Below are 21475 nucleotides of genomic sequence, written 5' to 3' on the forward strand. Positions count from 1 at the left end.
GAATCAGGGTGCTTCTGTGTTCATGGCTGAGGAGCATAGGTGAGGTCAGGGACAGTTCCTACTCTGACTTGAGCCGACATGAGACTTTCCCACTCTGACTTGAGCCAACACGAGACTTCGGTGATGGCTCAGATGGTAAAGAATCCACCTGCATTGCAGGAAACTTGGTTCAATCCCTGGGTTGGGAAGATCCCCTGGAAAAGGTCATGGCCACCACTCCAGTATTCTTGCCTGGAGAATCTTATGGACAGAGGAGCCTGGTGGGCTGTATGCTGTCCATGGGGTCGAAAAGAGTCAGACACAACTGAGCAACTAAACACAACACAGAGACTTGGGTTTGTCATGACTTAATCCCTTGCAAAAGGCATGTCTAGCTGAGCCTAGTGTTGTAGCTAGGTATTTCGGGACAGCTGGGACAGCAGGACTTCATTCCTGTCATTTTCTGGTGGTCTGCATCCCCAGGTGAGGAGCACTCTTCAAATCCATTCCAGTGGGACCTGATTGGGAAGAACTTGGTTGCCATGGCAGTAGAAGGTGTGGTGTACTTCCTCCTGACGCTCCTCATCCAATACCAGTTCTTCTTCGGCCGATGGTATGCTCCGCCACTGCCCTGAGGGTACCAAGGCCAGCCTCTCGCCTCTGTCAGTCAGGGAACTTGATTTTACATCCATGTGGTCATCTCTTTCCTCATGAGCCCCACTCCATAAAGATTGTTATGCTCTCAAAGCCTGGCATGTTCTGAATAATGCAAGGAGAGACACATTAAAATAGTCACATTAGAATTTGTGAAAATTTTAAAGTGTTTAGAATATAATGCAATTAGTTTCAATCACTAGTATTTAATTCCATTTCATAAACAGATAATCATATTAAATTGGATCATAGCCTCACAAATGATAATGATTAATTGATATCCAGAGTACTAGGAAATCAATACATGCATTCATGAGGAAATAGACAAATCAGGCCCCTTTGCTAATTAGAGATTTGAGAGTGGGTACAGGGCAGAGGGGGAGGGGAGTAATATGGGGGGTGATATTTGAGGTGAAGGCGGCCAGGTGCAGTGTGGAGGGGGTGGAGCGGTGATCATGCCCCCCTGGTTGGGGAACAAGAGGGTTGTCTGCCAACCCTGACCCAGCCCAGCTGTGCCTTTCTTCCCATTCTCTTGCTCAAGGCCCTGCCTCATTCTGAAGTGGATGCTCAGGTTTCCAGAAGGCAGCCGTCTCTGCAACCCAAGTTGATATTTACTGGCCTTGGCTCAGAGGCCTGAACAGCAAGTCCCTGGGCACTCAGAACAAGCTTTCCTGGGCAGTGATTGTCCCTTACTCTCTTATCCTCTCAGGCCCAATGTGGTCACGTATAAATAAAGACTCGGAGGACTTGTCTTTAGCTTTTAATCCTCAGGGAATTGAGTTATTGGAAAGGGATTGAATAAGATAATGAATGTCAACACACTTAGAATAAAAAAATGTGACCAGAAAGTGGTTCTAGCATGAGGATTTGCCCATGGGACCCTCAGTCCTTGCAGGGCCCCCTCTGCAGTTTTGGTCACCTCTTTTTTTTTTGGCCACCTCTTTAAGAGGCCTTAGGTAGGAGAGAAGCAAGAGCTATGTACTAAAACAGACACGTTAGCTTCAAACTCTGGTGTCAACACATCAAGTGCGTCCTTCTGTATTAGACCAGAAAGAGGACCAGAGAAGTGTTCAGAATCTCTGGCTTCAAGAGGACAACAGTGCCCATCCTGAGAAGCCCAGAAAAGAGAGAAAGGAGAGGAGGGAAGAACGGGCGCTCTTGCTAGTGGATATGCCCACATGTGGGGAGTTCAGGATGGCTGTGAAAGGAGAGAGGGTTGGGGTGGGGGTGGTAAGAGATGAGTCTGGAGAAGAAGGCAGAGTCAGGTCATGAAATGCCCCCTCACCTTGGTGAGGACTTAGAATTTAAGCCTGAGGACAGCAAAAAGTTGTTGGGGTGTTTTAACCAGGGAAATGGCATGATCTGCCAGCATTAGAAGCAGAGAGATCAGGCAGGAGGCTGCTTTGTTACCTAGGCAAGAGACAGGGGTAGCCTGGAAAGGAGTGTTAGGAGATGGAGCAAAAGAAGTTGATTGAGTAAATAGTAAGAAGTTTGTTAGACAAAACTTAGTAATGAACTGGATGTGGCCAGGGACGGAGGGAGGAGAGCATGTAGGTCAGGGTATTCAGGGTGTTCAGAGAAGAGGCTGTGTTGTTAAGGATGGTGAGGATTTTGCTTGGCAGGGCAGGAGAGCAGGAACACTGAGCCACTGGAAATGCCTGCAGAGGCTGGGAGCTGGGAAAGCCTAACCTGGGCTGGGAGCTATGGGTAAATGGGTAGATGGAGCTATGGTTGGTGGAGGAGTCAGTCCAAGAGATAAATGGGTAAGATCTCACATGCCACATGACATGGCCAAAAAAAAGAAAAATACTTTTTGAAGTGTGGGGAGAAAATTTAGGTATCTACTTAAAGCTTTTCAAAATTATGTTGAGTATACATATTCAAATGGGTTCGAGTATTACTGAATTAATTATTGGAGAGTAATTATGCTGCAAGAGAACCATCCAGTGCAAGGAGGCAGGGCTCTGAGCTGTAGGACCTGACCTGACAGAAGTGCCTGCCCCTCTGTGAACCTGTTTCCTCAAATGGACAATAAGGAGATCAGATATAATTCTGCTGCTCTCTGTTTATTGAGTCACTAACTGGGTGGGCCAGGCCGTTTGGAATGTAATTTCTCTACCAGTCTTGTTGTTCAGTCACTAATTCATGTCCAACTCTTTGTGACCCCATGGACTGCAGCATGCCAGGCTTTTCTGTCCTTCCCCATCTCCCAGAGTTTGCTCAAACTCATGCCCATTGAGTCAGTGATGCCATCCAACCATCTCATTCTCTGTTGCCCCCTTCTCCTCCTGCCTTCAGCCTTTCCCAGCATCACTGCTCTTTTCCAGTTAGTCAGCTCTTCTCATTAGGTGGCCAAAATATTGACGCTTCAGCTTCAGGATCAGTCCTTCCCATGAATATTCAGGGTTGATTTCCTTTAGGATTGACTGATTTGATCTCAGTGCTGTCCAAGGGACTCTACCAATAATAACACCATTAACTGCAATAATAAAACCCTCTACAATTTTTTGAATGAAAAAAAAAAGGAGGAAGATTAATGGGAGGATGAGTGGGAAGGGTATGTGGGGCCTGACTGCAGGTCTCTGGGATTTCAGCTGAGGAGTTAGGGTTTTAACTTACAGCTGATGGAAAACTATAGTTTGGGACAGGAGATAATCTGATGGACTAAAAGAAGTAGAAGGCTTGGTTGCTAGTAACTATCATTTGTTGAGTGCCTACTATAGATAAAGGGTTCTATCATGCTAGCAGCTACCAGGTTTTGAGTCTTGACTCTATGCCAGACACTGTGCCAAGTTTATCTTTACCACAATCCCATGAGGTAGACACTCTTACCACCCCCTCCCTGTCTTATGGTTGAAGGAGGCGAGGTTTGGAGAGGTTTAGCAACATCCCCACAGTCACACACAGGGAGGCCAGGACTGGAGACCAGGGCAGACTCTGGTCGCGAGCACTTGCCTTCTCTGCCTAATGCCTGACACTTTTCCTGTGCAGTCCCTTTGAGAGTCAGGCCTTAGGGGTGGAAGGCTAGGCTGGGGTAGAGGCCATGAATAAGCAGAGGGTATGATGAAAGGACAGCGCCAAGGACACTGTGCATCAGCCCACTCTGTCCTCTTTTCTTCCCCTAGGATTACTGAGCCTGCGAAGGAGCCCATCATAGATGAAGATGATGATGTAGCTGAAGAAAGGCAGAGAATTATTAGTGGAGGAAATAAAACTGATATCTTAAGGCTAAATGAACTCACCAAGGTAAGGGAATAGATACAGGAATGTTAGTTTGGAGGTGCCAGTTGGACTAAGATGGCACGATGCTGTAATTTACCTTCTGTAGAATAGGCAATATGCTAATGCAAGCAATTTCTTTCCCCAATTTTATGTGAGATTGTTATCTTTGTTATAACTAGTCTTCCAAGAACTTTCAGTGTACTTTCCCTAGCATTCATCTTGGGCACTGACCCAGGGCCTCAGCAAGAGCCGCTGCAACTGAGCCCTGCTGATGAATCTTCCTGCACCCCATTTCTGCACAGGGCTCAGCTTCAACACTCTCAGTGCTCACGGCACCTCTATGCACATCCGTGTCAATGTGTAACCTTCACCTAAGCCATCGTTTGCTCTCTTGCCCTCCCCCATTTAACCCTCTGTTAGTCCTCAGTCCACTTTCTCTGATCTTGCAGGTTTATTCAGGCTCCTCCAGCCCAGCGGTGGACAGGCTGTGTGTGGGAGTCCGCCCCGGAGAGGTGGGTACTCTATGGGCCACATGTGAAAGAACCTCAGAAAACCAGCTCCCATGCACGTCTCTGGTCTCCTCTGAAACAGAGCTGATCAATAGACATAGAATACAAGCCACATAGGTCATTCTAATCGTCTAGTAGACATGGGGGAAAAGCAGGTGAAATTAGTCTTAATCATTAATCTTGCCCAATATATCTGAAGTAGTATCACTTCAACATGTAAGTCATATAAAATGTTATTTATGAGATATTTTACAATCTTTTTTGTTACTGTTCTAGGTATTCAAAGTCTAGTGTGCATTTAAGCTCATGGGACATGTAGATGCATTTCAAGTGCTCAGCCGTCAGTGTCAAGGAGGAACATTCTGCTTCCTACTACCCTCTTAGGTTCTGGAGCCAGGGCTCTGTCAATTGGACTGATAAAAGATGGAGTAACGAGAGAAAAACAAAGAGAAAGTTTGTTAGCATGTGCTCTGTACATGTGCAGGAGAGATGACTACCCCAACGGGGTGGTTAGAACTTGGGCTCATGTAGCACCTTAGCAAAGGAACAATACATTTTTAGGGAAGTTACAAGACAAAGGAAATGGACTTGCAGTTTCTAGAGGAGTGGATTGTAGGCAAGTGTATGGGTAAAGTGTTTGTGACCCCATGAACTGTAGCCTGTCAGGCTCCTCTGTCCATGGAATTCTCCAGAATACTGGAGTGGGTAGCCACTCCTTCTTCAAGGGATCTTCCCGACCCAGGGATCAGACCCACATCTCCTGTGTCTCTTGCATTGCAGTCAGGTCCACCATCTGAGCCATCAGAGAAGCCCCGTGTGTGTAAATAATGGCAGATAAAGGCTAGTTATTAAAGCTGGTGATATAGATTCCTCTAGTGTCATCTCCAGGCTAGTAGGAGTCTAAAGTTGTCTCCAGTGGTTACTTTTGTCCATCTTGGTAGAGAGAAAAGGGGAACACCTTGTAAAGTTACGCCCTGCTTTGGGGCAAATAAGGGGAGGGCAGAGAGCTTTTCTTATATCTGCTTCTTCCCATCTGCCTTCAGCTCACAATCACCCCCATTCCAAACGACATATTCTGCTACCATACGCCATAAATGGCTAATCACCTTTATGTGGCAGCATGGGTCCAACATGCCTCCCTTCACCACGTACACTTGCCCTGGGGCCTGACACTCTGACCTTCTTGGGCTCCAGGGCGAGGCCAATTCTGTGTGTTCTCCCTCAGTGCTTTGGACTCCTGGGAGTGAACGGAGCTGGCAAAACAACCACATTCAAGATGCTCACTGGGGACACCGCAGTGACCTCAGGCGATGCCACTGTTGCAGGCAAGAGGTGAGTATCCGGTTATCCTGTCTCAGGGTGTTTTTCCCAGGTCCTGAGGCATGGCCTTGTCCCCACCCTGTATCTGAGGATGACTGTGAGAGCCTGAAAGATCTGTGTGGAGGTACAGACCTCCCAGTAAACATGGTCTGAAAAGTCTAAGACTATCTGGAGAATTGAATTGAATTGTGATTGTTAAAAGATTCCTCCATTAGCATGAATTCTCAGAAAATTCTGAAAGCACCAAATCAGTGGTTTTTGGTCTTTTGTGGGTCATTAGCCTCTGACCCTTTGATTATGTGATGAACACATGTACCTTTAAAAATTGCTTCCCATTACCTCTCTTCATACGTTCTTTACAAACAGTTTCAGGGAATTAACTGAGCCCCGAAGCACAGTTATGACCCTATAGGAACCCCTGGGTCCCAGATTAAGAACATCTGTGATGAAGCACCCTTTCTGTGGGTTGAGTTTCTACATGGGGCTTGTTCAGGAGTCCTCGGAAGCTTTAATCTGCATTGGCTATTTCTGTGCCAACACTTGTCTTTGCCAGCCAAGATTCTTTTATAGAGGAAGAGCTGGCATGTGCCCTTGGATTCTGGGAGAGTGCCTGCTGCTCTCTGAAATAAGGAGCATGGAAACAGACTAGTCTTGGACAGGACAGGACAGAAAACATGAGCTGGCACTTGTCTGCCTCTTTACAAGCTGCTCCTTGAATAGCAGAGCTCACACATATTAGTTGTGCCCAGAGAAACTCTCTGTCCTGGTTTATGAGTGGAGTTAGGCGCTGCTGGGAGAAGGCAATGGCACCCCACTCCAGTACTCTTGCCTGGAAAATCCTATGGACGGAGGAGCCTGGTAGGCTGCAGTCCATGGGGTCGCGAAGAGTCGGACACGACTGAGCGACTTCACTTTCACTTTTCACTTTCATGCATTGGAGAAGGAAATGGCAACCCACTCCAGTGTTCTTGCCTGGAGAATCCCAGGCACGGGGGAGCCTGGTGGGCTGCTGTCTGTGGGGTCGCACAGAGTCAGACACGACTGAAGTGACTTAGCAGCAGCAGCAGCTTAGCAACAGGCACTGCTGACATCAAACCAACTTCTGCTTGCCTGGGGAGAGCCATCAGCAACGTGGCCCCATGCTCCCTGGGTGAGGAGAGGCCTAAGCATTCTTCACTGGCTCAGACAGGATGAATGTGGTTCCCCAGCCTTCGCAGCCTTGCTGTTGGGTCTAGAGCAAAGAGAATGGCAGAGGTGGAGCCAGGCCATGACTGGTCCATCTCATCTTCAGATCTAGCTTGGCCTACAACCAAGCAAATGACTTCATGATGGGAAACAAAAGGGGAGAGGGCAGAGAGAGAAGAGCAAGGGGATGAAATAAGATTTACCATGAGACATCAAAATGAGACAGGTAAAATCAAGACAGAAGCTAGAAAGAAACTATAGGTTTAAGACACAGGACTGGGGCTCTTAAATGTAGTAGTTCCTGTGGTTTTGGTGAAGTACCCTCCTTGCTTCCCTGGGCGATTTTAATTGGCCATACCTAAGTAGTTTTGTCATAGTAGGGAAGTACATCTGGCCTGGAACAAAGGCTCATGTGGTTCTCACCAAAGCTGGACCAGGCCCAAGGCCCTGTTCCCAGGTAGTCTGGGGTTCATGAGGGCATGGGTCACAGGACTTGAAAGGGACCCTGAAAAGTCACCAGAGGTTTCTTCCTGCCGCCTTGCAAGCACATGTAGAGAATTTTCTTTCTTAAAGATAGTTCTATCATGTTTTAATGAATTTTAACTCATTCACGGGCTAAAGCAGATCTAGAGGCGTGCTGATGTTTCTTCATGCTCCTGATTCACCCCCTGCTTTCCATGCCCTGTGCTGCCTTCCCCGGCTCTTGCTCACTGGGGAGTGTCTTTGTGCACTGTCTGCCAGAGAGCAACGTTGCTCAGAGAGAGGAAGGTGCAGCCAAGGAGGGTGCAGGAACCGGGGGAGGCTGGCTCCCAGCCTGACCCTCTGCCCTCTGCCTCCCCACAGGATGAGCCCACCACAGGCATGGACCCCCAGGCACGCCGCATGCTGTGGAACACTATCATGGGCATCATCAGAGAGGGGAGAGCCGTGGTCCTCACCTCCCACAGGCAAGAGATTCCCAGGGGCTGAGGTGGGGCAGGCGGGTGATGGAGTCCAGTCCTCTCAGCCCTCACCTGCTCTCTCCCTGCCCCCAGCATGGAAGAGTGCGAGGCCCTGTGTACCCGGCTGGCCATCATGGTGAGGGGCGCCTTTCAGTGTCTGGGCACCATCCAGCACCTCAAGTCCAAGTAAGGATATGGTGGGGGGTTGCCTTTGTTACCTTTGGGGAAGAAGCGGGGAGTCAACAAGGGCCCGTGCTCTTTTCTGACATGTGAGAGAGGCTTGCTGCTCCCTCATGCCACGGGCAGAGGTATCTGAGCCTGATTCTGCAGCAGCAGGTGGAGAAAACCGGTGTGCTGAATGTAGCTTTTCTTTACTGGGCTAATGGCCTGTGGCTGAAGGCTTGCCGAGGCTCCAGATGGGGATTCTGAAAGGGGCAGGTGCAGAGCCCAGTTGGGATGAGAGGGGGTCATTACCACTGCCTCGTTATTCCACCACTTATCCCAACAATCCAGAACCCGTGACCTATTTAATGAGTCCACAACCAACATAGGAGCAATCCAGAGACCAAACAGCCTGAACAGTCAGTTTCTTTCTGGCATGTCATATGCTTTTTTTTCTCTTTCTTTTTTATTTTTTAAATTATGAAAGTTTTATAACACATTTACAGGAGACTTGGAAAATACAGAATCATATACTTTTGAGTTTGGGAAATGACCATGTTTTATATGACAAACCAGCAATGCCAGTAATCCTTAGCAAGATTATCCTGTCCTGATAAATTGTAAACTGCTGTAAATAATGTGTTATTAATAACAGTTTGTGTGCCAAAGTGGACAATCACTTAAAATAAGATTTGGATAATAATGCCATACTCCCTTGCCTTCTGATATGTTTTATAAACTAGGAAGGGTGGACTTTAAATTATTACTTGTTTATCAAACACATTTTGAGAGCCCAGAGTAGAAAAAGTCACCGTGCCAGTTGGTGAAACATAACCCACTGCATCTGGGCCAAGACACTTCATCTCGATGTTCCAAGGGAGCGTCTTGCATAGCACACATCAGGCTTCAAACACATCATATGCAACAACAATTGAGAGGAAGGTCTAATGGGTTAGCTGCATCTGGGCACTAGACCCATAACGTCTTGAGTAACTACAGCTTGGACACTATACAGGGACTTCAGCATGTGAGGTCACCAGACTCATGTCAGCAGCTTCCAGTGTCCACCTGCGGGAGAACGGATGCTCCCTACCCCCTTTCCCTCTCAGTCCTCAGTTTCCTGTGGGAGAGCAGGTGAGCGGGAACATTCCTGGGTGAAGGATGGTCACTTTTCCGGGGCTGAGAGGTAAAGGCATTTTATTGTAAAGGGAAACAACCCTGGATCCTGGACGGAGCACTGAAATAAGTATATTATGAGGTAAGCGTGAAGGGATGCCATCTGGCCCTGCTGATGCTGCTGCTGCTGCTAAGTCGCTTCAGTCGTGTCCGACTCTGCGCGACCCCATAGACGGCAGCCCACCAGGCTCCCCTATCCCTGGGATTCTCCAGGCAAGAACACTGGAGGCACTCACTCTCTAGTGGACCATTTATCCACATGCGAGTGACCTGGTGAGTGAAGGAGGGAGGCACCCGTGGCCCTGGGCCTGGCAGCTCCATTTGTTCTGGAAGCTTCCCCAGGGAAGCACTGCCTTCCCAAGCCTTTTCTCCCACCAGGCCAGTCTCTTAAAGGCCCAGGCAGTCTTTCCACCTCTGAGGAAGCCCTGGGCAGCCTGTGAACTCTGCACAGGGCTCAAACAAACTTTGACTTCAGCACATACATTAAAGCGAACAGAGCAGGGAACACCTGTGTCTCCAGAAGGTGGACACAGGAAGGTGTGACAGAGACCTGGAGACCCACTTCACCACATGAGGCATTAAGACCTCTAGAAACTAGTGTCAAACCACCTCTCCAGGAACCATCATGGCCCTTTATGTCCTAGTTTTAAACAAGCACACAAGATCTATTTTGGTTTAGTTGCTAAGTTGTGTCTGACTCTTTTGTGACCCCACCAGGCTCCTCTGTCCATGAGATTTTCCAGGCAAGAATGCTGGAGTGGGTAGCCGCTTCCTTCTCTTCTTGAGATGTAGTAGTATGGGCCTTTAGTCCCCAATATTTGTGATAAGTCTAGTCCTCATTTCAGAATTTCCTTAGATCCAGCTGCTAACAGGCCTGTTCCACACTGCCATGTGCATCCCCCAGGTTTGGAGACGGCTACATTGTCACGATGAAAATCAAATCCCCAAAGGATGACTTGCTTCCTGACCTTGGCCCCGTGGAGCAATTCTTCCAGGGGAACTTCCCGGGCAGCGTCCAGAGGGAGAGGCACTACAACATGCTGCAGTTCCAGGTCTCCTCCTCCTCCCTGGCCAGGATCTTCCGGCTGCTCGTCTCCCACAAGGACAGCCTGCTCATCGAGGAGTACTCGGTCACGCAGACCACACTGGACCAGGCAAGGCTGTGGGGTGCCCAGCTGGGCAAAGCCTGGGCTGCAGTGCCCAGCTTGGCTGGAATCTACATGTGGGCGAGGGAGGACGTGCCCAAGTGCCAAGTCCCTCTGTCCATTGGGGCAAAACTTGGAAAATCAGAAATCGTTTTCTCAGAGTATTTCAATCATCAGCAGACTTCACTGACTCTTTTACAGCATTCTTCCTTACAACACTATGACGTTTTTTTCTCCTTCCCAGTTTGTGGCGATAGCCCTTTCTTCCTTTCAAATCATCTCTGCTGCTGCTTAATTTAAATGCAATAGAATGCACCTATTTAAAGTGTACAATTCAGTGAGTTTTGATAAATGTATGTGCCATGTGTAAGGTTTTTTTTAACATGATCATTTTTTATTGTGGTAAAATATATATATAAAATATATGTAATTATAATTTTCAAGTGGTATTACACTTCAGCAGCATTAAGTATGTTCACATTGTTGTACAACCATCATCACCATCCATCTCCATAAATTTTTCATCTTCCCAAACTGAAACTCTGTACTCATCAAGCAGTAACTCCCCAGGAATCACTCCCCTGCCACTATTTTACATTCTCTTGACTACTCCACATACCTCAAAGAAGTGGAATCACACAGTATTAGTCCTTTTGCATCTAGCGTTATTAACATAATGCCCTCAAGGTAAATCCATATGGGAGCCTGTGTCAGAATATCCTCCCTTTTTAAGGTTGAATAATATTCAATTGTGTGTATATACCATGTTTTGTTTATCCATTCATCCATATGGACATTTGTTTCTGGGTTTCATTGGTTTTTATTTGTTTTTCTTTTTAAATAAATATCCCTAAAGACTACTCAGCGTAGCAGTAGAAATAGGCAAGTTTCTGCTTACTCTCTGAGGAGCTGGCTCCCAGGACCTTCTTGCCAGCATAAGTAGATGGAGGCAGGGACAAGAGTTGGTCACACTGCACATTGAATTGAGAATAGAAAACTGGAGTGATCAGCTCCTGTCTTCCTGGTTTTGATTTTTTAGTTATTCCTGTAGAGGTTTAGGAGGCTACCACTAGCTGAGACTCTGCCTCGTTTACCCATAGACCTCTTGTGGGCACTCCTTTGGCTTAGCTCACAAGTCTAAGAAGAAGCCCCGTGCCCTGGGCAGGACACAGGCTGCTCCAGCAGGACTGTACATTAACTGTGGCAAACAACAAAGTGCGTAGGTGGGAGGCGGGGGAGGGTGCCCTGTTCTGGAAATATCTACCTATTCTTGCCCTTCTCTTGCCTCCAGGTATTTGTGAACTTTGCTAAACAGCAGAATGAAACTTACGACCTCCCTTTGCACCCTCGAGCTGCAGGAGCCAGCCGACAGGCCAAGGTACCCCTGCCACCCCTTCCCTGTCCACTGCTTGAGGCAGATTCTCGGCTCAGGGACCCAGCTGACTCACTGGGCCTGCAGGGGCCCCAGACGTGCCTCCTGCAGATATTCCCACCCACACCAGCCCTCACCTCCTCCCTGCCACTCCTCACTTGTCTGGGCCGAAGGTAGCTGTGTACCTTCCTTTTATAATCAGGAAACTTTTGGATGGTATCAGAGAACATTTTTGAAAAGAACTTTCTCATATATTTTTGCTTATAGCAAAAAAAAAATGGATTTTTGAAATAAGCAGGGAAGAAAGAGAATATTAAAATCAGTTGTTGGGATACTTGACATACACATCTGGTCATATGTTTGAGTTTCAACGTAAGGAAATTAACTGGCACTCATTTCACTGGTGTTCTCATTTGGCTAGAGTAAAGGTTATTCTCTGTTTTATGAAGAGGACTCTTTGCTCTTTATAAAAATTTCAAGATGATGAAGGAAGTAACAATAAAAGGTATATATCCTGGCCTGTCATAACTCTTGGGATATGTGCCTCCACATTCCTTCCCTGACACAGCACCCACGGAAGGAACACATTTATCCCAGCTCCCCAGAAAGAGAACAAAAGAGAGCTGGAGAAAGTCCTGGAGGAGGCAACCTAAGCCTGGGGTGTTAAAGGATCGAATTAATTCAGCCATCCTCTCCTGACTTACCTGGAGAGTAAATCAAATAAAATCAAAGTACTTTTTTCAATAAGCAAAGAGTGCAAAGCCTAATTTCCCATAAAGTTCTCATTCCTCCCAGTTTCCTGATTGTGAGAAAAACCAGGTGCAGGTAATGATTGAAATTCTCCTTTCCAAGCCACTATTTGTGGTGCATTTTCCCCATTTCTCTCGACCAGCAGAGACCTAATGGCTACTTGTCAAGGCTGACTTTGCCCAGAAATACCTAAGTAAAGGCATCTGTCCAGGGGAAATTAGTTTTGCTGAGATTTTCCAGCCATTGTTTCTCATTTATAAATCTTATATTTGCTGTTTACACCAGCAGAAAATTATTCTTTGAAAGCAGTTGCAGTTACAAATTCCTTTTGTAACTCAGAATACATAATTTGGTTTCAAAAGTTTTTCCTAAAACTCTCAGTGGTCTCCCCACCCCCAGCTGGCATATGCCCTCTTAAAGGGGTAACACCAGGTCATCTCTGGACCTGACAAGGGGCATTCATGGTCTGTGATCTGCAGCAGTTAACTCCAAACTTTCCCTCTTACTGGATGTGATCGTTTTCTATTTTGCCTGTCACATTTTAGCATACAGATACTTAAAAACGTACTGCAGCATATTTATTAAATCGGCATTTTTCTATAATAAATGTGTGGTTCAAAACCTAACTCTGACTCTGTGACATACAACCTTTATAAAGGTTTGCAAAAACCCACCTGCAGAGCATTGTACATAAGTAAATGTCATGAAACAAATAGTAATTATGTTTTTGTTTACATTATCCCATTTTAAAACTATTTTCTTCTATAGGAAGTGGACAAAGGGAATTCTGCACCTCAAGGATGACCTTAATTATGATTTCTTGGCTTTTAAGACAGTAAGGACATGATAAATTCCTTGGGCTAAAAAAACAAACCAAAAGGCACCATAAGAAATGTTTCAGAGGGTGTGGCTAACATACATGTCAACATGTACGTGCATGGTAGGGCATGAATCTTTAAAACATCTGGATCGTAGAGTCAGAAGAACCTGCAGGATCATCAGCTCCAAACATTACAGACAAGGAAACAAACATAAACTGTAAACTTGGATGGTCTGATAGACTTCAGTGCCCTCAGCTGAGCTTCCTTCAGAGCTTGACCAACGGCTATTTAACTTAAAGTCTAAAAGCCATCAAACCATCTCTTCAGAAAACTGAGATGAAGAGAGTCCATCTGATCTCCTTCCACACTGCCCAGGTTTTCTGCTGCAGCTTACAAAGAACTCTGGGCAGCTGAAAGTGCAGGAGCCTTTGCCATATGGTCATTCAATCACACCAGCCAGCATAAGCAGTCCCTTGGCAGCAGAAACGAACACAGAGGAGGCACACAGTAGACTCCAAATGGAGGCTTTTTCAGAAGGAAACAGGAACTGACTCGCTCACCTGAAACAGCTGATGGGGAAACTTACCCAACCAAATGAGTACAAGACGCATTTCATCCAGACCACAGAAGGAGAAGACTTGGTCCATCTTCCTCCTGGTTGTGGCCTCCATACTGCTCTCATTTCAAGTGGATCTGCTTTTTGTGTGTGTGTATGTGTGTGTGTGTGATTTTTAAAGAGAAAATAAAATGCAAACATACTTACAACAAACTATCCCAATTCCCTCCTCTCCCTGAGTGCACCATCTGGTGTAGTTTTGGACATTCTCTATACCCATATGGCTTGCCATCATTGCATCAGCTTGTGCGAGAGTAATTGCCCCAAGGAGTACCAGTCACAGCAAGATTCTGTAATGAGCTAGTCTTGATCTTCCATGTCAAGTCAGCTTCACAGGGTTTGAGACAACACCCAACTGGCAATACATGTAGACATTATCCACTGTCAGCTGGGTATTATTTGCATCTAGGTTTAGTTCCCTGGTCTGGGAACTAAATCCCACAAACCACAAGGTACCACAAAAAATAAATAAATAAAAATTTTGAAATACTAGTCGCGAAACATAAGCAGGGAAACCTCGAGAGGGAGGAGGCATGCACATACTTAGCCTGAGTTTGAGGAAAATTCATGTTGGAAATTAGACCCAAATCTCCTGAGAACATGTTTAATTTATTGAAAAATTTCCCAGTCTAGTTTAATAAGAGAGATTTACAAAGAAGAGGAGGAGAAAATGGAAAGAGTCAGTTTAGAAAACAAGACCACTTGGGAGGTGTTCCAGGAGTATGACTTGCCGCCATATTTTCTAATTTCCTGTTCCTCTTTGGGGAGCTCAAGGTTTTAGAACAGCTGGGATCAAAAGAGGATCTCTTTCACTCTAAGTAAAGAGCTCATAGAGAGCTTGATTTGTTCCTGCTACTCTAGTTCTCCTAGAGAAAGAAGAAGAGGAAAGTGGGGCAGAAGACAGGTCAGCAGAGCTCTGGGCTTGGAAGAAAGGGTCTCTGTGGCAGCCTGAGTATTTGCACCAGGACCAGTGAAGAGGAAGTTAGCACCAGAAGCCTGCGGGGCTTGTGGAGAAAGGGAAAAGGTTTTCCCCTAGAAGGACAGCAGTATCACCTTCCTGAAACAGGCCCCAGACGCTCTCAGCCCTCTGGACCCGGGCTATTTGGGGCCTGGTCTCCTCAGTATGGTACCTCAGTGCCTCAGCAGGTCCTCTGAGACGAACATGACTCCTGGAGTCCACAGGGCCTACCTGCTGCCACATTTGTCCAAGGTGTCTGTCAAGCTCAAGAAAGCAGAGGCACTAGAAGTTTCCGATTCAGAGACTTACAGGCTTGTAGAGCTTAAAAAAAAAAAAAAAAAAGCTCAGTTTTCAAAAACTAAATCCTTATGTAATTGTTTGATTTACACTGTTTTGACAGAAAAGGAAACCAAGTCTCAGAAGGATTCAATTACTTGGCCGGCCATCCAGGCTTCCCTTCAGGCCTCACTCTGGTCCTCCTCTGGTTACTTCACTCGCATGTCTGAAGACACATGCCCATTAGACCCAGAATTCCCTGCCCAGCTAGTGTAAAATCTGCCTCTAGGGCCTGGTGGGCCTCTTTCCTGGGTCATAGGTGGTGCTTGATCTCTCAGGCTCAAGTCTGCTCCTGGCACATGAGGGCCCTTGGGAAAGCAGGAAAGCGATGAAAAGAGGGGTAAGCCATGGGGCAGCTGGCTCTGCACCACCATCGTCCAACACGGGACTCCAAGGAATCCAAGAAGTTGATAGTTGAGCCTGCCTCACCAAGGAGGTCATTATTTAGCAGTTTCTTTGCTTAGTTTATTATTTCAAGAATTGAGACATACATGATATGAGAATCCCCCAAAGCTACTCTCCTCAGAACCTTTCCCAAAGCTCACCATGACACATACTCAGCTTTTCAAGCAGCTGTCTGATATCAAGGCTCAGACATGTGTGACTCATGAGTCAAGCTTTGGCCAAACCAGTCATCCTCTTGGTTCAGCACATTAGGAGCTTTCCTAAGGGACCACAGCACCTTGTAGCCAAATGCCTTAGTCCTGGGTTGTGGTGACTTTCAGGAAGGACACGTCACCTACAAAGCACTGCATACACAGCACCCAGTTGACAGGATCCCTGGCACATAGTTCTGCAATTGTGCTATTCTCACTTTTCCCCAGAGCTTGGCAGTCTCTCTGGTCTTGAATGATACTGACTGCTGAGTCCATCCTCTTATGCCAGCTAGAGAAGGAAAAGAGAAGAGAGGAGGGGAGAAGAGGGCAGGAAGCATCCAATGCTCCACGTCCTGGGTCTAAAGCAGTGTACAAGACACAGCCAGTGTCTCTATGGTATTAATATTCTCATGTGTTGTTCAGTTGATGAACAATGCCCAACTCTTTGGGACCCTATGGTCTGCAGCATGCCAGGCACTTCTGTTCCCCCTTATCTCCCGGAGTTTGCTCAGACTCATGTCCATTGAGTCAGTGATGGTATTTAACCATCTCATCCTCTGCCGCCCCCTTCTCCTTTTGCCTTCAGTCTTTCACAGCATCACGGTCTTTCCAATGAGCCAGCTCTTCACATCAGGTGACCAGAGTATTGAAGCTTCAGCTTCAGCATCAGTCCTTCCAATGAATACTCAGGGTTAATTTCCTTTAGAATTGACTGGTTTGATTTCCTTGCAGTCCAAGGGACTCTCAAGAGTCATCTCCAGCACCAGTTTGAAATCATCAATTCTTCAGCGCTCAGCCTTCTTTATGGTCCAACACTCACATTCCCACATTCTCATATGGGGGTCATCAAACTTTCTGAAGGGGCCAGAGAGTATGCATACATCCATGCATCCAATTCATGCAATGGATGCTATATAGCAGTGGAAATGAATTAATTAAAAATATGTATTTCAAAATAGATAAATCTCAAAACTTAATGATTACCAAAATAGCCAATGGCAGCAGGATAGAAATAGCAAGTCCTTCTCTGGCTACTCAATCTAAATTTTCAACTGTCCCATCCCCATCCTGACATCATATCCACTTCTGTGCTTTTTCTTAAATCCTTGGAAGTTATATTATCAAACATACTGTATGTTTTTACTTTCTCTTCTTGTTTATTGTTTCTCTGCTCCCCTAAAAACAAACTCCATGAGGGAAGAAATTTTTGTTTAGTTTCTTATTTTTTCTGGTTGTTGTCAACCAAACCATTTTTAAATTTTAAATTCTTGGCATTATAGAACTAAACTGAAATGTAACATTCTGCTCTTACATTTCTTATCAACAAACATAACTATAATTCGTGAGCCAAAAAGCCCAAAACAAAACTAAAAACAGAAAAGCTTGTAAAACTAAATATGAATCACAGCATTGACAGCTGAACAGAAAATGTGATTTTTAAATTTTTAGCAAATGATAAACGGTTGTATAGAAACTGAACACTTAGAAATAATTTAAAACCTGGAGATCACTGACCAGAAATCACACAATTTGATTATGTGGACACAGGATAAAAAGTTTATGAGTAAAAAAAAAAAAAAGTTTATGAGTGAACCTACATTGTTCTAGCTACAGCACCTGCCCTTCTCAGAGGAAAACCTGGCATTGATTAGATTCTGGGCCACACTAACTCTGGCCACAGAATCAGTGATAGCAATCTGCCTTCCAGGACCGCCTTCCATTGGGTCAGCAGTTTTGATCTGGGCCCTGGACATCTGGCAGATCTCATTAATGTTGGTGCCTTGGCCCCTGACTACATAACCAATTAAGCTATTTAGAATGGTGAGTTCATGGGTGGTTTGACTAAAGGCATCCAAACTTGCCCAATAGCCTTTTATCTCTGGAAAGCTGGAGTCAATTCTGGTAAATCCAGTCTCACCATGCATCACAGCAAAGTGATGCCATCTGGTTCAATTTAGCCATATGGAGTGGAGAAATGGTGTGTTTCCCTTGAACTGAGTAAGCATGCAGTGGTGGTTCCTCTGGGTCATGGGTGGTGTAGGAGTACCTTGCAGCGTCACTGCACCCACCTTGACAGCCCTCACAGATGACAGAGAGCTATCTGGCATGGGCTGGTACAAATGGTCATGACTCTTCATTGTGGGGACCCAGAGAGCATCTCCAGCATGCCCAGGCAGAGCTGCTTGGCACACTCGGTAATAGGGCACAGCACACCAGCGATGATGACAGCCCACTCGGTGAAGCTGCCTGGCGTATTTCCCATCCCCACTGTTAAAAACAGTGCCTAGCCATAGTAGCCACTCAGTAAGTATCAATATTTGTTGAATTAATGACTAAATAGTGTACCCTGACATTTTTATAAAATCTAAAACATGTGAAAGCACTAAAGATTATTTATAGATACATGTATACGCAGTGAAAAATATTATGCTTGAGGATTATGAACACCAAGTTCAGGATGTGACTGCTTCTAGGTGTGAGGGAGGGGAATGACATCCAGGGTGAGATGCAAGGAAGGTCTAACTGTATGTGTAATATTCAAATTTCTTAAAAATATCTGAAGCAAGCATGGTCGTATGTCAAGAGTTGATGAAACCAAGTGGTGGATACATAGGTATTTTTAAGATTCCTCTCTCTACTTTTTGTAGGCTTGAAATAGTTGATTTAAAAACTACCGTATCCACGGGACTTCCCTGTTGGTCCAGTGGTAAAGAATCTGCCTTGCGGTGCAAGGGACACAGATTTGATATCTGATCGGGGAGCTAAGATCCTACATGCTGTGGAGCAGCTAAGCCTGCGTGCCACAACTGCTAAGCCTGTGCACCGCAGCTAGAGAGTCCACGCACCACATTTGGAGAGATCCCGCATGGTGCAACGGAGATCTTGCATGCTGCAATTAAGACTCCAGGCAGCCAAATAAATAAAAACAAATTAAAAAAAAAACAGTCCTATTCAGAACTAATATCTTACACCACCACCCACTACCCCTAACAACAACACCGCCTCTATTAGAGGCCACCCTTTGCTCCCAGGAATATTCACAGTGTGTTGAGGGCTCTTCTGAATGACAGCTACTCCACTTCTCCCACCCCTGCTGCTGGGTCAGAAGATGCCAGATATTGACTCTCACTTGCCTTTGCATCCCATCCCTCCTATGATGTTCATAATTGTCTTACTATAAAATGGATTTTTGGTTAATATTGAACTAAGTAGAATGAGAATGCTAATTTGGGAAACAGCAGGCAGGATCAGCTACATAATTTTGGAGGCCCAGTGCAGAATGAAAGCTTATTAGAAAATTATTTAGAATTTCAAGATGGCAGTTGTGCTCAGATGCTCAGTGTTGTCCAACTCTTTGCAGCTCTCAGCAAAAATACTGGAGTGGGTAGTACCTCCTCCACGGCATCTTCCCCACCCAGGGATTGAACCTACATCTCTTACAGCTTCTGCATTGACAGGTGGATTCTTTTTTTCTTTTTCTGGGTACTCATTAAGCAAGGACAGGAATAATTTTATTCAAATCACATATTCTTCCTCCAAAAATATGCCAAAGCATATTCACAACTGCTTACATTTTGAAACAACTTTTACTTTATTTATATATTTGTGTTTGCTTATTTATTTATTTTTATAATATCATTGGCCCCATTTCCCATGCTGTACATTTCAGCCCCATGACTCATTCACTCTGTAACTGGAAATATGTACCTCTTAATCTCCCTTATCTGTTTCCCTCATTCCACCACCCCTAAATCCTTTGGAACCACCTGTTTTTTTCACTGAATCTATGTGTCCATTTATGTTTTTGTTGTGTTTGTTCATTTGGTTTTTGTTTGGGGAAGATAACCTGGAGAAGAAAATGGCCACCCACTCCAGTATTCTTACCTGGAGAATTCCATGGACAGAGAAGCTTGGTGGTCTACAGTCTTTGGAGTCACAAAGAGTTGGATGCGACTGAGGGGCTAACACTTTCACTTGTTTTGTCTTTATATTTCACATACAAGTGAAATCATATGATAAATGATTATTTACAATATGATTGTTTCACCATGATTATTTACCATGGCTTATTTCACTCTAGGGCCATCCATATTATCCTAAATGGCAAGATATCATTATTTTTTATGGCTGAGTAATATTAAATTGTGAATAGACATACCCCTCCTCCTCACCCATTCATCTATTCATGGATACATGGGTTGCTTCCATGTCTTGGCTATCCTAACTAATGTGGCAGGTGGACTCTTTACCACTAGTGCCACCCTTAGCAGAGCGTTAAATCAAGCACAAGTGCACAGGCCTCGCACTCATGAATGTGGCCCTGAGGCCAAGCTTTGAACACAGAACTCATTAAGTAGCTGAATGACTTAAAAGAATAGCCTATGGAGAGGCTCTTAACTATGCACCACATCCACTCATTTCTTCCACAATAACAGAGCAGTGACTTGGAGCCGAACTGCCCAGGCAGAGTCAGCACTTCTCAAGCCTTGTGGTAAGTGTGGCCCGGTCACTAAGCTCTCTTCAGCAGAATGGAATGGAAGTGACAGGCATGACATGGGAGTAGGAGTGCCCCTCCATGCACTTCCCCAACTCTGCTGACTGGAACCTGGTTTTGTGGTAACCATGGAGACAAGTTCAAGGATTCAGGATGGCAGAGCCAGAGATAGAAGGCCCCGAGCATGTGTGTGGAGCAGAACCGCCTAGCAGTGCAGCCCACTCCCCTACATCATTAGGGGAGTCTGCATCTTTGTTACATTACAGCAGCCTAGTTCAATTGACTTAAGTGGTGTGATAGAAATACCATTTTTGATTCACCCAACAATCAAAAATAGACTCTTACAGACAGATCCAATGTTATAACAACCCCCTAGGACCTATAAACTGGCAGCAATAGGCCCTGGGCCAGCCCCAAAGAAACAACCTGGCTTAGAGGGGAAGTAATACATACATTCCCTCCAAAAAACTCAAGCAGCTGCTTAGGATGTTAAAGTTCCTTAACAGAGAAAGCCTATAAACCCCAGTGTAGAAGAATAGATGTACTCACAAGTGCCGGAAACCCTCCCAGCAAGCCTGGGATGAGCTGCCATGAGCTCCGCTCCTCACTGATCATTCAGAGCCATTTCTCTAGAGACACAGTAGGCAAGACTGCTGGCCCTGCAATCCAGCTTGGCAGTAAACTGTTCCCAAAGCACATAAGGACCCAAATCCAACCAGCTAGCATCCAGATAACATCTAGAGGAAAAGGATCAGGTGTTATACAACACAGCACATGGGCCAGAGCACACACACACACACACACACATTTTTTTGGCAACGGACCTTGGCTTTCATAACCACATTCTACTTGAATTTGCTCAGGAGATTTTTTGGTTTTTTTTTTTTTTAATAGCTACAAGTAATGAATGCCCATGCCTGATATTCCTGTTTTGGTGAAAAATGGGTCAGCCATCTGATGGTGCTCAAGCAGAGGGTATCTGACCCTGGACTTGCAAAACAGAAATTTGTAATTTGCCAAAGGATACAGCTATGCCGTTGAGAGGGTATTTTCAATAATTAGTATTTTTCAACAATATTTAGCATATTCCCCAAGAAACTTCTGGACCTCTCATTAGAGACTTCATTCAAAATTTAAAGAAGGCCAGAGGGAGACTTCACGTCAGAGGTTGGATCAGGCTCAGGTCTCGATGATCCCAGTCCTGTCTGCAGCATGCACTCACACCTCCTACTCTTCAT

General features: G+C 45.5%; 1 protein-coding gene and 1 pseudogene across 1 annotated transcript in view; one reads left to right on the plus strand and one right to left on the minus strand.

Moving 5' to 3' along the window:
• ABCA4 (ATP binding cassette subfamily A member 4) overlaps positions 1–13999 on the plus strand; it is a 133598-nt gene extending 119599 nt beyond the window's left edge. The window contains exons 40-48 of the mRNA XM_043448860.1: positions 463–592; positions 3759–3879; positions 4305–4367; positions 5590–5696; positions 7580–7816; positions 7904–7996; positions 10053–10302; positions 11585–11671; positions 13184–13999. Of these exons, the coding sequence (XP_043304795.1) occupies positions 463–592; positions 3759–3879; positions 4305–4367; positions 5590–5696; positions 7580–7816; positions 7904–7996; positions 10053–10302; positions 11585–11671; positions 13184–13219 (1124 nt within the window). The 3' untranslated portion in view covers positions 13220–13999. The remainder of the gene's footprint in view (positions 1–462; positions 593–3758; positions 3880–4304; positions 4368–5589; positions 5697–7579; positions 7817–7903; positions 7997–10052; positions 10303–11584; positions 11672–13183) is intronic.
• A 3238-nt stretch (positions 14000–17237) lies between these two features.
• Positions 17238–18005, minus strand: LOC122428767 (annotated as a pseudogene).
• Positions 18006–21475: the final 3470 nt, after the last annotated feature.

This window comes from Cervus canadensis, chromosome 2 (genome assembly GCF_019320065.1).
Source record: "Cervus canadensis isolate Bull #8, Minnesota chromosome 2, ASM1932006v1, whole genome shotgun sequence".
Lineage (NCBI taxonomy): Eukaryota > Metazoa > Chordata > Mammalia > Artiodactyla > Cervidae > Cervus > Cervus canadensis.